At 39.4% G+C, this 16000-nt stretch overlaps 1 protein-coding gene across 1 annotated transcript in view; it reads left to right on the top strand.

Moving 5' to 3' along the window:
- The first annotated feature begins 579 nt into the window (after nt 1–579).
- Nucleotides 580–16000, top strand: part of MED13 (mediator complex subunit 13) — a 55340-nt gene continuing 39919 nt past the window's right edge. Inside the window, exons 1-3 of the mRNA XM_075719746.1 lie at nt 580–664; nt 2666–2900; nt 12647–12815. Of these exons, the coding sequence (XP_075575861.1) occupies nt 599–664; nt 2666–2900; nt 12647–12815 (470 nt within the window). The 5' untranslated portion in view covers nt 580–598. The remainder of the gene's footprint in view (nt 665–2665; nt 2901–12646; nt 12816–16000) is intronic.

Below are 16000 nucleotides of genomic sequence, written 5' to 3'. Positions count from 1 at the left end.
TCCTACTTCTCTTGCTTGGCATCTGAGAAGAGAGGAAGGAGGGATGTCAGCCGATTTTTACCCCTAGCCCCCCTGGATTAATTACCCCATTTTTAGTCTTGTTGGATCAATTACCCCTTCACCTTACCTCCTCTCCCTCCCCTCCTTATGTGAATGAGAAGACAAGAGGAACAGGGAGGATTTTGATCTTAATCTCCCCGTCGTTGGATTACTTACCACCTCCCTCTTTCTGTTCTCCCCTTCCACCGTGGCTTTACCCCCCTCTTCCCCCGTTTGATAGCCAGAAGAAGAGAAAACGTTCCGAGTTTCTCTTTAAAAAAAAAAAAAAATTTTTTTTAAATTTTTTTTAATATATTTTTTTACCCCCCTCTCCGATACCACTGTCCTCCCGGGTTATTTATCCTGCCACTATTTCGCGTGCGTGTGTGTTTCTGTCCGTAAATCCCTTATTTAATTGTATTATTATTTGTGCGTGTGCCTGGCTCCCCCCTCCCCCTTTCCCTCTCGCTGTCTGTCTCTCCCTCTCTCCCTCTCTGTCTGTCTCTTTCTTTCTTGTCGGAGGCTGTGGGATAATGGCGTGTGGGTTGTGGCTGTGAGGATGAGTTCCTGCTTCGTGCCGAACGGGGCCAGCCTGGAGGATTGCCATTCCAACCTCTTCTGCCTGGTAAGCCTCGGCCGCCGGCAGGCACACGCACGATAGCGGCAGAGTGGGGGAGAGAGGAGCTTTGGGGGCGGGGAGGAAGGGGTAGTGGAAGCAAAGCAGCCATTTTTAGCATAGCTTCTGTTGGATGAGTCCTCGGAGTAGGCCCTGCCTGGAGCCAGCCAACTCTCCCATGCCCCTCTGGTTCCCCCTCCATCGCTGTCTGTCTCGCCTTGCCCCTCCCTCCGCTTTCTTCCTGGATAGTATCCTCCCCGCAGCTGGCCTTTTCCTTCGCTTTCCTCGCCTCCAACTTTTCCGCCTTTCTCCCTATCTTCCCATCTCTTGCTTCTGAACGTTTGATTTCTCGCAGGAGGTAAGGAGATCTGCTGCTCCTCCTCCTCCTTCTTCCAGCCCCACGTCTCGGGGAACTTTCTCTTTTCTCTCCCCACTCCTGACATCCCAGACAAATCTGAGCCTACTCCCCCCCCCCCCCCGCCCCAACCCGCTTCGTCCCTGCTTTTTAAAGTGAATCTCTTCCTGCTTGTTTTGATTCTGGAGGTCTGCTTTTGCTGATGTGCTCCCTGTGAAGCGGTGGTACCTTATGTTTTGTTGTGCACCATTTTGTAGTCTTTCTAAACCCAAGTATGAAATCCTTCAAATTGCTGATTTTTTTGGTAGCTCCGAAAGTAAATTTGATTTAACTGGACTGTGATGCAGTTTTTGGTGGCTGTGCTGAGCTGTTTCATCTGCTTTTTAGTGCAAATTAGCTAATCTTAGCTGACTGCCTGATATTTATTATTCTAGAGACTGTTATAAGTAAAAGCCTGTGCCAAGCTGTGGTGCTAATGTTTTTTGGACGGAGGGGAATCTGGACAGCCTGAACGTGTCTGCAGCCTGCATCAGGCCTGCAGCTCCATATTAGTGCATTTTAAAATCCTAAAGTCTTTCTAAAGTATCAACTGTTGCAGACTCCCTACCTTTCGTCTAAATCGCTTCTCCTTCTGAAGGTGGGAAGGCTGCCATGTTAGGTTTAAATGTTGCAGTAATCTTTGGTGTGTTGTCATGTTGGGAAGAAAAAAAATGAGTGACTTCTTAGCAAATGCCAGCCTACCTTGTTCTCCCTTCTCAAAGAGAACCCAGGGGCAATGCCTCCCCTAATGTGCCTTAAGGTGACCGTCCTCCTGTGAAAAAACTTAGCGCTAAAACTTGGTATGGTATTACATTGTAGATAATCCAGGAATTGTCTGTTTCCCATTACATATAGCAGTAACTCTTTCACTTTATAAAGTCAAATGAATTTTTGCCTAGAAGGGGATTTAGTGGATCATAATCAATGTGAACGCAAGTCTGATATACATAATTGAATGATAAAAACAGGATTTAAGTTCTTAAACTGTGGTGTGAGAAATGAAAAGTGCGGTAGGTCTTGGTAAAACAAGTGTACTTGAGAGGCTTCCTGTGTGAGATATAGAGAATTTTTTACAATGGAGAAACTTGTGAAATTTTCCAAAGTAGTAGATGACTGGAAGAAGGTATGCTTGAGTTTGATTTACTCTATTACTTTATGTATTAGCTTACTATATTTGCTTCGAGTAATCTTGGATTGAAAAGGTAGCGTGTGCCATAAGCAAAAAGAATGACGTTCTTCACTAAGGCAATTGTTTAGTAGATTAGACAGTTGCAGCCTGCAAATAGTCACATTATTCACTCATCTTTCACTTTTTTATTTTAAATCAAATCTGACTTTTCTCTCTGTAATCTTAAAGCTGCAGTGAAAATGAACAGCTCTTGCTTTCCTGCAGTTATTAAAGGAGATTTTAAAACAGGGTGCCTGATTATTTCCAGTTTATCTTCTAAGGTACACAAAACTTACAAGTATGGTTTCTGTTCAATTTTGTTGGATTAATCCCTCCTTTTTTCCTTCCACCCGCCTCTTCCTGTGCCATCATCTTGTTACAGCAGGATGTTTCTGTTGGGGATGTACCTATCCCAGTGTCTGACAGTTGTTTCTTTTCCTTCCCTTAGGCTGATCTAACTGGGATTAAATGGAAGCGATATGTATGGCAGGGTCCAACATCTGCCCCAATTCTCTTTCCGGTCACGGAAGAGGACCCTATTTTGAGCAGCTTCAGTCGCTGTCTGAAGGCGGATGTACTCAGTGTTTGGCGCCGAGACCAGAGGCCTGGACGCAGGGAGCTGTGGATATTTTGGTGGGGTGATGACCCCAACTTTGCTGACCTTATTCATCATGATCTCTCAGGTAGGAGGAAATGAATACCTTCTTTTGGACAGTGAAAGGATGCCGTTACTCAGGGCTGTCTTCTGCCAGCCTTTTGAAAATCTGTACTAGATGAACTGTTGTCTATAGACAAGATAAATTTATTGCTACAATCTGCACCTTTTGAGTTTATGGTGGTCGCGGAAAGAGCTCTCAGAAAAGCCAAATTATTACAGCAGCGCAGGGATCAAACAGGTACTGTCTCTGTTTAGGTTGTCTTGGGCTGCTGGATTTTCAAGAAACAAGTTTTTGCTCCTCACTTGTTTCTTTTGAAAAAAGCAAAAAACCCAAGCCTATGAATTTTGGCAGCTTCTTCACAAGAAAGCTGTGCCTAAAGCTGTGCCTGTGATTCAGAAGTGATGTCTTAAACATGTTTTGATAAGATCCTTTTTGTTGGGCAATTAGAACTTTCAAATTCAAATAGTAAACCCCATTTTATTATGTAATAAGAATTGTAGAGGTCTGGGCCACTCTTGAACCGTATGGAGCTGTTTTGATTGGAAATCAAATCATCGGTTAGAAGCCCTCAGAAGAAGGCATCTGAAACTAGCCTGCTGTTTTCATGCAAGAATCTCTAAACCTTGTATTTTTATGATTTCTCTTTCCCCCTTTCCCAGTGCTCCGAACCTGTACCTGCTTTCAAACTTAAACTTCTGAAAGACTGACAATATTTATATTTCTCCGTAATGTTGTACTTATTTGACACCTTATTTTGAAAATGTTTACTTCTTGATCTCAATTCCCAAAGTAGATGGCTTTCCAGTTGCTTATCAGTAAGGTAAAAAAGTTAGGTTTTTAAGTGATCTGTGTAAGTCTAGTGGTGAGACTACGCTCATTCTAGAAAAAAGAAAAGTCACATCACTCCAATTTCCTTTCAAATAATGTACAGTATTCAGATTACTGAAGTGTAAAATGAGACCAAGGTTTGGTGACCTGGTAACCAGAAGTTGTTAATGCTGTCTGCGTTTGTGGATAGCTGAAGAACAAATACGAGTTTGAAGTGCCACTGAGGAAGTTGACTTGAAACAGTTTAATAATGGGTGGAATTTTCATACAAAAACAATATGGTCTGAAAAACAATTGACGCACTAAAATGATGTTTATGTCTTTGAATAATTGACTTCAAAGATTGAGATGTTGCTCTTATTCCCATCTGTCCTGGAACTAAGAACTTTGCATTTTAAAGGGCACTTACATTGTAGGTTGCTTGATATTTTAGTGCATTTAAGGCTTCCTTATTTTGCCCTGTGAATAACCTCAGTCTTGACCTGCAGGGAACATCCTTTGTATGACTGGGATGTAACTTAGACTAAATGCTATTTTTAGCCTGGGCCTGCCCTGAGCAAAGACCAACACTTGTGCAAAAGTTATGCTGTTGGCCGGTGGGATTAAATTGAGACAAATATGTTACATTATTTTTTGAGTGGAAGATCGAATAAAAGTTAAGCTGTTTGGAGAGTGCATTTCTGCACTACCTGGCCATCAAAATTATTTGTCTGAGCAACTTTCTTTGCATTCTCTCTTGAATCTATCTACTAGTGATTTAGTGTAGAGGTACGTTGTAAAAATAGCGGTGTTTTGTAGCTGAACTTTTAGATCAGCATGTAGTTATGCTTTTACGGAATTACACTTTTGCACAGGTAGATAAGCATGTATCATCCTAGGCACTTACCGACTCTTAACCCCTCTTAGGGTATAAGGGTGAGACAGTGGAAGATCGGAGTCTCCCAGCCATGTCTTTGCACTTGTTCTGGGTATTTTCTTTGTTCAGGTCACCTGTGGATGTCTGCACTTCGGTAGAGAGGCTATTCTACACGTCTTGCTGTTGGATGTTTTTCTACATAAATGCTTATCGCTCATGAGACTGTTACCTATGCCTATGTGTAGCTGTATCTGACGTCTTGGTTTTTGCAGGCATGTTTTTGTCTCCTTTTAATTAAAAGGAGGCATTATAATCTCTTAGAGTGTGTTAGTCTGCTTGGCTCTTCTGACCAGAAGTTGATAAAGATATTAATCAGCTAGATTGTGGAAGAGATGGCTGAGGAGTGCCTGCACCTGCACTTTTTCTCTTTCCCGTTGCACAAAATCTTAATGTGAACCTCATACAAGAAAGAATTATGGCTGAACCCAAACAATGTTATCTGACCTTTGTCATAGACCTAATGGATTTTTTTCATTGGTGGACAATTTCTCCTGGTAATTCACGTTGCCCTGTTCTCCCAGTGATTGCTTGTTACATTTTCAATGGGAAAGATAAATTACTTCCTCGTAGAGGCTTGTTGCCTGCAAAATTGGTTGGAAATTGTTTGCTGCTGAAGGTTAAGGTGCTGCCTCATTTAGAACTTTTCTACTCAGTAGGTGAAGAATTGTCCTGAAGAACGGGGCGAGGGAGGAAGAGAGGGGCTCAGAGCAGTCTTGCTGCTGCTAGCATGTCCTTTATTGCCTCTGGGGAAGCGGGCGTTGAATGAGCTGTAGGTAGAAATATGCCAGGGCAGTGTTGTTAACTCTTGGTTTTGGTTTCCTTTGGTATGAAACTATGCCTGTTAAGGAGAGGTCAGTATTTTGACAGTTTTTGACTTTTTTGGTGATTTGTAGTTTCAATGAACAATGGACATTCATTGTCTGGAACGCATCTTGGTTATCAACCCTCGAGGATTTGAAATACGGCAGCCTTCAAGAATCCTTTTGTCCCCTACAGAGTGCCTTCCCAAGATCACTTCAAGAGGGGGTGTGCTGTTTTGTGGGTGTACATCTACGCATATCAGAATAAAAAAAATAAATTATCTCTCTCTCTCCCCAGCCTGTACATTCTAGAAGTTCACTCTTTGCCCTGGAGTTATGTCTGAATGCCAGCTACTGGCTATATCTGAATTCTTTTATCAAGCCTTGGATAACTGTCTTGTTGATGGTCAGGGTTTGTTGTTGCCTGGGGGCATGTCAAAAGGAGACTTGTTCAGAGATGCTGATTGATCAGTAATATTGACTGCACTCAAATCTCCCCCCCCCCCCCCCCCCCTTCCCTTGGAAGCTACTTACTGTATGTAATACCAAAAAATGATAAGTCTATTTCTACCCCAGCATGGATGGAGGCAGCCAGAAGTTAGTGAAATGTTATTTTATCCTCTAACAACCTCAAAGGTTATGTTTTTGTTGTGGCAGTGAGGCTTGATTATAGTAATTCCTGCAACTCAAACCTTAAAGTAGGACAGCTCTTCAAATTTCAGAAGGCAACGGTCTCTCACTGGTCTGATCAGGAGTTATTTTATCAGATAGGTTCTTTCTTGTTTTAAAGAGGCTACCTGTATACTTGGATTTTTTTAAATTGGCAGTAGATGGTTTCAAACCTGAGAACAGTTGGGTATGAATTATGTACAAGACATAGTCCCAAGGAAATGGTTACAATTTGATTGATGCTTGGATAGGGGAATGCTTCTGTATGCCTTTGACCTTCAAATTGCATCTTACAGCTCACCCTTTAAAAGATGCATCTTTTTTTGTTCTGGTGTCTATTAAATCTTGTTAATTTACTTTAAAAATTAGAGTTTTCCTCGTACCTGTCATATATCAAGCTAATCAGTTTTTGTTTGCTGAGCAGTCTTCCTTGTGCTTCTGCAAGGCATAAATGTATAAAAATAATGCTAGTCTTAGCTCCTTGCTGGGCTTGTAGGAGAGCTTTAAAGAAAAAGGAGAAAGGTCTGTATACTGATGCTTGTCTGTTGATACTGTATGGTAAAAACAGCAACAGTCGTGGCAGCGAAGACTTGTATGTGTTGAGTAGTTCTCAATATATGTGCATTATAGATCAAATCCTGGTCTCCAAACAAATCTGTGAATTGGTTGATTTGTGCTGATGTCAGCACTGAATGTCTCATTACTTTTAATACAGTGGAAACCAGAGTATGAGCCAGTTATCATACCGAGGGTTCTGCAAAAAAGCCTGCCAGCTGCAAGTAGTTGGCAAAGTGAGCTTTGAAAATAGTTCAGCTACTGGCTTGCTTTTTTTTTTTTTTAAAAAAAAATAACATTTGCTTCCTAAGACCATTTAACTTCTACTGGAAAAAAAAGGATGCTTTCTTAAAAATTTTGCACCTAATGTCAGTGAGCTTAAGTAACTTGCCTGTGGCGGATATGTATGTTCCTGTGTACGTAATAAGAAGGCATTATGAATGTTCCTTGCTGCGTGGTCCATTGGTGCTCTAGCATTTCTTCAGTCCTCCATGTTAGAGATGTGTCCACTTAAGTAAGACTCCTTCAGTAATTTTTGCATAACACTTACCAGCAGTTTTTGTAAAACTTCTGTGACTTGGTGCGAGTACCAGGTCAAATATGATGTTTAACTTTTTTTTTTCCTTTTTTTTCCTGACCAACATCCGAGATATCTGTGGAGTAAGGTGAAAAATACTTTGTCACAGTAAATGAGGATTTTGCATCATGTTATGTTGGTTGTACATACAATGTCACACGCATAATGCACCTGTATAAATAAGAACACTGACTCCATGGGCACTAAGGGTAAGATTTAACAATATAAATAAAATGTATCTGCATATGGAATTACTCAAAGACGGTGTGGAGGAGGATGTTGGAACATTCAGCTAGAAAGTTTTTCAGTTTTTCTTTTCTTGCGGCCATGCAGACCAGACCAGCCAAACTTACACCCAACAAACAGTGAAAGCAAGCTGTTACCTTGTTATCCTTATAATGCAGCAGAGCTACACACTTACAAAAAGGTCATACATTTAAATTTGTAATATAAAAGTATTTTATTTTTTTCTGCTGGATAGAGGAGGCATAAAACCTATATATGTGATGCTGGTAAAGGGCTAGCACTACAAAAACTGACTTGTAATGGTGCTGAATGTTTTGAGTATGGTATTTTGGACAGTAGGTTGTGTTTGGCTTGCTTCTCAGTTGATTAAATTTTCCAACTAGTTTGGATATCTAGAGTCTTATATCTAGCCTCTTTACAGTGAATGTAGATAACAGATAAAACTCTACTAGAAACAAATTTAAGTTGTCTTGCTTGGATTGTTAAGTTGGTAATTTTGAATTGTAGTCAGTCCCTTTTTTCACACAAAATCTGTTGCTTTGCACTTATAAGGGATGTAGGCCCTCAATTATTTTTCAGTAGGTTAACTGGATAATTCTTGCTATGAGATTAAATAAAATTGGTCAAAGTATTTGAATTTAAAACCCTGTTTTTTAAATAGAAAACTTTACTTGAAGTGTTTCCATCGTATTATTACAATATTGGATACAACAGCAATTTCACACTACTTTGCTTATTATACTTCCCTTGTAATCTGATGTTTATATAGGGAGTTTTCATTGTATAAATCCGTTTTGCATCAGCCTATTTCTATAACTGGCATGCTGTCAAATGATGACAGAAAAGAGGCCTAGGAAGGTAAGTAATACTTCTAAAAGATGCATCTCAGTCATGATACTAAGGAATGGATTTTTCCTCTGTGTAATTGAAGTAACTGGGGGGGGGATTGCAGTCCAAAGTGGAGGCTAGACTGTGGTTTGTTTCTTTGCATAGTTTATTTTAGAGGTTCATTGAGCATTAGGAAGATATTTTTAATGGTATGGTAAGCATATTCAGCCTTTCCAAGAGTTGATGCTTACTGGTGTTTTGCTGATGTGGCCAAATATATGTTGAAAGGAAGAAGGAGGAAAGTCCACATTCTTTAAAAGTGTTCTTGAAAATGTAATTTTTAATACTGTGTATTTATCTGTTGTAATATAACTCAAGAAATTCAAAATTAGCATTCTTGCAAAAAGCATACATTTAGCAAAGATATGTTTATCTGTTAGCAACCCTTGACTAAGAAATTGAAAAATTTATAATAATAATTTAATAATTGGTACAAATGAACTTTATTGTTGCAGGTTAACTGTATGAAGAATGTAAAGTAGAACATAAAAGTACTGAAAGCAAATAGCCTCCTACAGCTGTTTCATTAAAATTGGATGGTGGTACTATCAAGGAGGTGTTGACTGAGAAAAATTTTTTATTATGTGTAGTATGAAAATTGCTTTTCCCTGGACGTTGTTTCCAATAATTCTTCATTTCCTGATAATTTTTAGCTTCTTTTAAGGGGAACTCTCTGCTTCATATGTGGCATAAAGAGGGAGGGAACAAAATAAGTTATTGTGGGATGACATGTATATATATTTGTTTAATGAATTGACAGAAAAGTATGTAACAGAAGAGTTTAGTGGTTTGAACAGCTAAGAGGACTAATCAAAAACAAAATATTTGTAACCTTCAGGTTGCCAGAGCACTTTTGTGGATAACACTCGTCTGAAGTGAAATTGTGGCTTAACACCTTCTTAAAATGAGTCAGCAACTTATTTTGGTTTATTATCACTATCAGATTGAACATTTTAAGTTATTGCATTTAAGAAAGATTAGGAGACAAAAGTGCCTCTTCTTCTCCCTCTCTTTTTAAAACTGGTTTACTTCGTACAATTTCTGTTAAGTGGGAGGATTTTTCTCATGTTGAGAAACAACAATTTGAATGAAGAAGAAAAATAGCTGGGAGATGTGAGCAGATGTCATATTTCTCTCCTTCCATCCGCCACTCTAAAAAAGGGGGAGGGGGGAATGACTAAATAGACTTCAAAAAGACACAGAAGACTTACTGCTATTTTTTTGCATGAATTTGAATAATGTTCTGAAATGAGGGTATCTTTAACTGTCATCTTATTTAACCTTCCCTTTCTATAGCAAGATGTGCTTCAGTTTGAACAGGTGGTCTTATTTTGGGTACCAGCCGTTCTTCCTGATCAGTAGGCATGCTTACAGCATGCTGTCTTTTTAAATATTAGAGTTTTAATTGTAATTTCCATCTAATGCCTGACACTTTCCCCACATAATATGCTCATCTAAGAGCTCTCTGTTTCAGCAATAAACTAAGACAGCTAGGAGAGCTCTTAAGAATTACAATCTTGTGGCAAGTTCTTGCATGTAAACTTTTGTTCATAACTTGGTTGTCAGCGTGACTATTAATGTTAAATGAAATACCTAACACTTTGTAGTGTCTTCAGAAAATTGAAACCTCTCCTTTGTGTCCATAGTATGACTATGAAAATACAAGCTTTGAATTATACTTCAGTATCTTTGCGATTTCAGTGTCTTTCTTCTCATTGATACACTAATATGTCAAAACAAAATTAGGCATAAAGGCTGGAAATAGCTCTTTCTATTTCCTCTTATAATAGATAATTGATGCAGGGGATGTTCTCAGAATGATTTTTTAAATTACGAGCGCCATATAGGAACCAACTATTTAACCTTTGAAATGGTGAGGAGTTTATTGTGCAGTTAAAGTCCAATATCATTAAGCTTTGTAGTTAATGTTTGCTCTATTGAGCTGCTTGTTTGCCACCAGTTGAGCCGTATGTGCTGAACAGCAAAGCTGCCCGGAGGATCGGCCTGCTCGCTTGCGTGTGTCTACAGACCTCCCAGCTGGGGGAAAATGCGTCCTCTTGGCACAAAGGTTTTACACCCTTTGACTTTGGACCTTTGTTGCTTTTTGTTACAAGCTTCTTGTACGATGTTTCTTTAGTGAGTTACTATATCGTCTTTTAGCTTTATGGTTTTTAAAAACAAGTTTTTGCTGAACTTCAAAACTGGAATGGGGTGATGGGGTGGGAAAGTCACGGTGAGGTCTCTTATTTAGGAGATGTGGTTTCTTGCTTTTCCTTGTCTTTACCAGAAAATTATTTCATGTAATGATTCATTTGTAATGGTGTGCACCTCTTCATTTATAAATGATGGGCAGGGCTGTTTATTCTTCTTCTGTCCCTCAGAGAAGGATACCGGGAGTAATTTTCTTTAACTCACAGTACCAATCTCGAGTGGAAACGTACTTTCGTTTGTGTGGCATCTAGCAATATACAAATATGGCCACCACCTTCTGGTTGCAATAGTATCTTGAAATTCCTTTCTCTGTCATCTTTGTCTTAAGGATTGTTTATTGTAATAATCTGTAAGTTTGTTTTTGTAAATAAAACTCTTAGGTGTCTGGTTTTCTACATGCTCTCTAATTTAAGGATATTGAGACTTTAATTAATACTTTTGCAACCTTTTAAGCTTGTAAGTGGCTTCCAGATAAAGGTGAAGGGGCTTATTTCAAAGGGAGATTTAAAATGCAAGGACTCTGCTATATTACTGAGGTTTTCTGACCATCGAGCAAACCCGCGGAAAGCTATTTGAACCAAAATCCTCTGTGAAGGAGAGGCGAACAGAGAGGTTGCTATTGTAAGACCTGTTGCACAAAAGTAAATCTGAACCCGAGCCTCACTTCTTGGAGGTGTGCAGAGAAGGCGTGAGGGGCGATGAATGTGAGAGATGAGTAACCTGTTCTAACTTTGAATTCCTGAGCTGGGGTTGGAGCCGGTGACCTCCGCAGGTCCCTTTCAACCTAAATTATTCCAGGACTATCCAGAGACTGAAGTAAAAATATGTCTCCTTATCTGTCAGACAATCTTCTATTGTCTGCTGCTACCTGGAGTATAAAAGCAATGGCATTAGAAGGATAACTATGCTAGGTTAGTCCAAGGAGACCAGGAGCAGATCCTTAGGGATATATGTAAAACACGATATACAAGGAATTGTAGGCATAAAGATAAGACCTGACTGCTGGTAATTTAAGGGCAAGATCTCAAGTTTTCTTGTATTATCCCCCATACTAGTGTGTTGCTGGGAATGATTGATATCACAGAGAGATACTACAGGATCTTGCAAATGTCCCTCATTTTCCTTGTGTAATGTAATTATAATGTCATTGTAATTCTTTGGACTAGTGCATGTACTTCTAGGGCCCGTAAACTACGTTCAAACACTGGTTATATGCCAGAGTGGTTGAAGGGATTACAGCTTCTTGTAATGAATCTTGCTTTCCGATTTGGCAAATCAACTTGGCTCGTGTATAAGTTGGATTCCATGACTGTGCCTCATTTGTGGGGCACGTAAGATCTCGGCATTTCACTTCAGAATCCTATCAGTATGAACTGGGCTTTGTCTTTCTGCTTGCTGTTTTCCTCTTCCATTCTATGTATACATCAGAAGGCAGGACTAGCCTGCTTAAATATCTTTCTTTTTTTATTTTGAATTAAAGAGAAAAATTGCAGTTGTGAGAATCTTCTGGGGAGAATCAGGTTGCTCCTACCCGTTTTCTGAATTTGGGTATTTTTTTTTTTTCCCCTCTTCCTCTAGCAAATTGATGAATGTTAAGGGTCAGTTGACCAATGATATTTGTGCCCAGCTTTCCTCAGTCAATGGTAGCTAAAGACACTAGGATATATTAAAAGTTTGGCTTTGGGCAATTTGTTTTTAAGTGTAAGTGTCAGCTAACTCTTCAGGGTAAGTAATTCAGGGTACTCAAAACATGACCCACCTTGTGGACAGATCAGTATACGGTGATCTTAGAGGCTGAAATATGTAAGGTACTGGTGCTAGTTGTTTCCTTTTGTGTACAAATAGCTGTTGAATCTTTTTTTCTTGTGGGAGATGAGATATTTTTATAGCTGATTGCTTTTAGCAGTTATACTATTATAAAGTGAGCAGAGTTATTAACTGGATGTTACAGGCTTTTTTGGTTGCATGTTATGCTGTGAATGTCTTAAAAGCTTGTGGGGGTGAAAAAGATATTGTGATATGTGCATGAAATAATAGGATGGAATTCAGTGCTAATTTATTTTTTCCCTTTGCCTTACAGAAGAGGAAGATGGTGTTTGGGAGAATGGACTTTCTTACGAATGTCGCACTCTACTTTTCAAAGCCGTTCACAACCTGTTGGAGAGGTGTTTAATGAATCGGAATTTTGTACGCATTGGGAAATGGTTTGTGAAGCCTTATGAGAAAGATGAAAAACCTATAAACAAAAGGTAGGATGTTTTATTTTGCTTTATTAAAGAAGTTGTAGGGTTTATTTAAGCTTCATGGTAGAAGAAACGTTTAATTAAGAGAACTCTGTTTATGGTTTATTTGGGAACCTGGATCTCTGCTCTTTCTTGTTTTTCTGCCTTTTTGGAGTTCTTTAAAACTTCCTTATGACAAAAGGAAGTAATACTAAAGGTAGTAGGCAGTCTCTTCTGTACTGGTACTCGTATACAGACCATGAATAATAGGGATGTTGGAAAAGAAGCTAGCGCCTTCTGAAAAGGAAGAAAAGGATAACTGTGTGAAGAGATCCCTGCTCTGGACTTGCCAGTATAGTGACTGGGACTAATTTTGATTTTAAATACTAAGAAAGACTCATTCTTTGAGCAAGCGGGATCTAGAGAGCTATTTGCAGGCACCATATGAGCCACATGAGGTGTGGATAAATTGCATCTTCTGGGAGATGTTGAGAAGAGAGTTTGAAATGTCAGCTCCTGGTCAGAAAGAAGGTTGTGTCTGGGAACAGTGATGTTAAAAGAATCCATGTGGCCTCCACATTGAGGGGGAGGAGGGCGAGAGGAGAATTTTTGATCTAAATTGGAAGGACTTCTTCTCATGGTTCTAACGTGGTTTGACACGGTCTATGTTGCCTAGCAATAATAATGAAATGAATAAAAACTAGGTTAGCTGGAACAAGTTTAATCGCTGTTCCCAAATCAGCTTTTAAAATCCAAAGTAATTTAAAGCTTAGATGATGGTTTTTTTTTCTGGGGGTTTTTGCATGGTGGTGTTCTTTTTTTTCTTTTCTTTTGTGTGTGTGTGTATGTATGTATGTGTTAAATCTTGCATGCAGGAAATTTTGAGATCAGTGGCTTTGCTTTATGGGTGTGGAGTTGGCCATTGTTGGCATCTTCTGCAATAAATTTAAACTTGAAAGGAAATTAGAGCTGTTTTGGAGCAAAAGAAGCAGAAGCACATGTTTGTGTGTGTTTCTATTAGTAGTTGTGAACTGCTGCTTTTAATTTATGTATAAACTTGTCCTTTAGTTCTAGGCATCTCTTTCTCCACCCTGGTCAGGGCAAATGTTTCCTCTCTGGGGTGTCCTTGTCCATCCATTTCTTCTGTGTGTTGTTGCTATAAATCAATAGTAAAGAGTTTACTTTTAACTGTTTAGGCCAATATTGTCTTGGCACAGTCTGGACTTTCCTCATTTGAGGAACTGGTTTTCCAAATTGCCATTTGAAACTAGCATTAGTTATATCATGGCATCTCTTACAGTAATTCTATAAAGCTCTCTGCAGCAGCTGGAAAAGCTGATGAAAGCTTTTAAAATAAAATAGCAGTGTTTGTTTAATTTGGAGACTGATTCTTCTTCTAAGAAGGTCAGAAGGTCAGCGTGCTTGATGAAGATGACTGAAGGAATTGTGTGCTTACCCACACAACTTCATCGTAAGTAGTCCAGAACTACTGGAAAAATATGTAGAAAGATTTACACAGATCGGTGTAAAACAATTTCTTTGCAGAGAAATCTCAATTTTTTTGTAGCAGGTAGCTCAGTACCATGTGATATTCCAAGTACTGGCTTTTATGAAATGAAGTGAGGGGAATGGTTAACAGATGTGCACACCCTTGCCATATTTGGCTCATCCCTTCTAGGAGTAACTGTAACTTGGATAATCTATATTCTCTGGAAAGTTAAGCTGTTCAGAGGCAGGCCTCTGCTGCTCCCAGCAACTTCCTGTGGGAGAAAGCCAAACGATTGAAATAGGTGCTTTGTGATACCACCTCTGTAGCTAGAAAGTGTGTTACTCTGTGATTGAGGAGGAAGTGTCAGGTGGAATGGTTTAAGTGGGTTTTGGTCTCTTGTATAAATTGGAATACTCTTCTAGTCAAAAGGGACGTTTCTCTCTTACCAAATGCTAAGCGTGACACTGCAGCAAAGCGTGAGGCCCGAACAGAACATAGAAGGACTTGCGGCCTGCCTAGAAAATGCTCTGAATGTTGCACCCAGGGTGCTAATGTGTTTCTTACCAGACAACTGGTATTAAGGCTTACGTTTTGTTACCTCTAGCCAACTTTAGCATACTTTTCCTTCCTCAGAATCCATTTAGTCAACAAGACCTATACTAGGTTTATCTTTTTTTGTAGGTGTGGCTGACAAAGACCAAAACAAACCACCATCAACCCCTCCCCAAAGCCATTCTTCTCTTCATGATTATGAATGCACATGTCTTAAGAATCAGAACAGTTTTGAAACTGTATTTTTGTCTTTTGGGCATTTTCAACATCTTTCAAGTAACAGGAATAGTAATATTCATAATGATAGTCTCAAAAGCATGTCATACTAGCTACTTGATGTAGGAAGAAAAGAGTCTTTTTCAGAAGACTTTCTGTTTATTCCTCTGTTAGAAATAGGTATACCTCCCCAAAAAGTAGTGCTGCTCCTGTGTAGAAGTGGCCACAGGTGAATGTGGCAGGTATTGCATCTGTCACAGGGAATAAAGCCTTTCTGTTCAGGAAGGTTGTAATTACTTCTCTATATTGCTTGTGTTGATTAAATGTGTATCTCGTTCTTAAGGAAGAAAAAAGTTACCCATGATGGTGTTGGTATATTTTTATTCATCCTTTCCTTCTTAGAAAACACTGAATAGTGGGAGAAGTACAGGAAGAAACTGCATGCACCCCAAAATAGGAAGGTTTTGCCCCCCTCTCTGGTATCCCTGCATGAGTGTCGTCTCACTTTGTTTCCAGCCTTGTTACTGTTATCTTAGTGCCTCCTTCCATGCCATATTGTTATGTATGCTTTGCTTTCTTTGGGACTGTTCTTTGCATTAACATTCAGAAACCCTGAGGTAGAATTCATGTGCTTGTATAATTTAAAGGCACTTAGTATACTGAGGATATGAAGTCTGCTAGCAGTCTGCTTCAGATCATAGTTTATACTACCCTGCGCTTTGGGGATTGGCTGGCACTATACAGACTTGTTCTCGGTGTATTATAACTACAGATTTCGATAAGGTTGGTTGTTCTTGCTGGCAATCTTTGGCTTCAAAGACTTTGATTAGAGACTGAGTAGTCAGTGCTGTTGACGGTGGAGGTAACTTCTTAACGTGCTTTCTGGAGCTGTGGTTGAGCAATGGGCAGAACTTTAGTTCCGCTTTCTCACTTTCTTTCTCTTTGAAGGATGCAT

The sequence above is a fragment of the Pelecanus crispus genome, chromosome 12 (assembly GCF_030463565.1).
Source record: "Pelecanus crispus isolate bPelCri1 chromosome 12, bPelCri1.pri, whole genome shotgun sequence".
NCBI lineage: Eukaryota > Metazoa > Chordata > Aves > Pelecaniformes > Pelecanidae > Pelecanus > Pelecanus crispus.
Note: the sequence above shows the minus strand (reverse complement) of the source record. Positions and strands in the feature narration are given on the sequence as shown.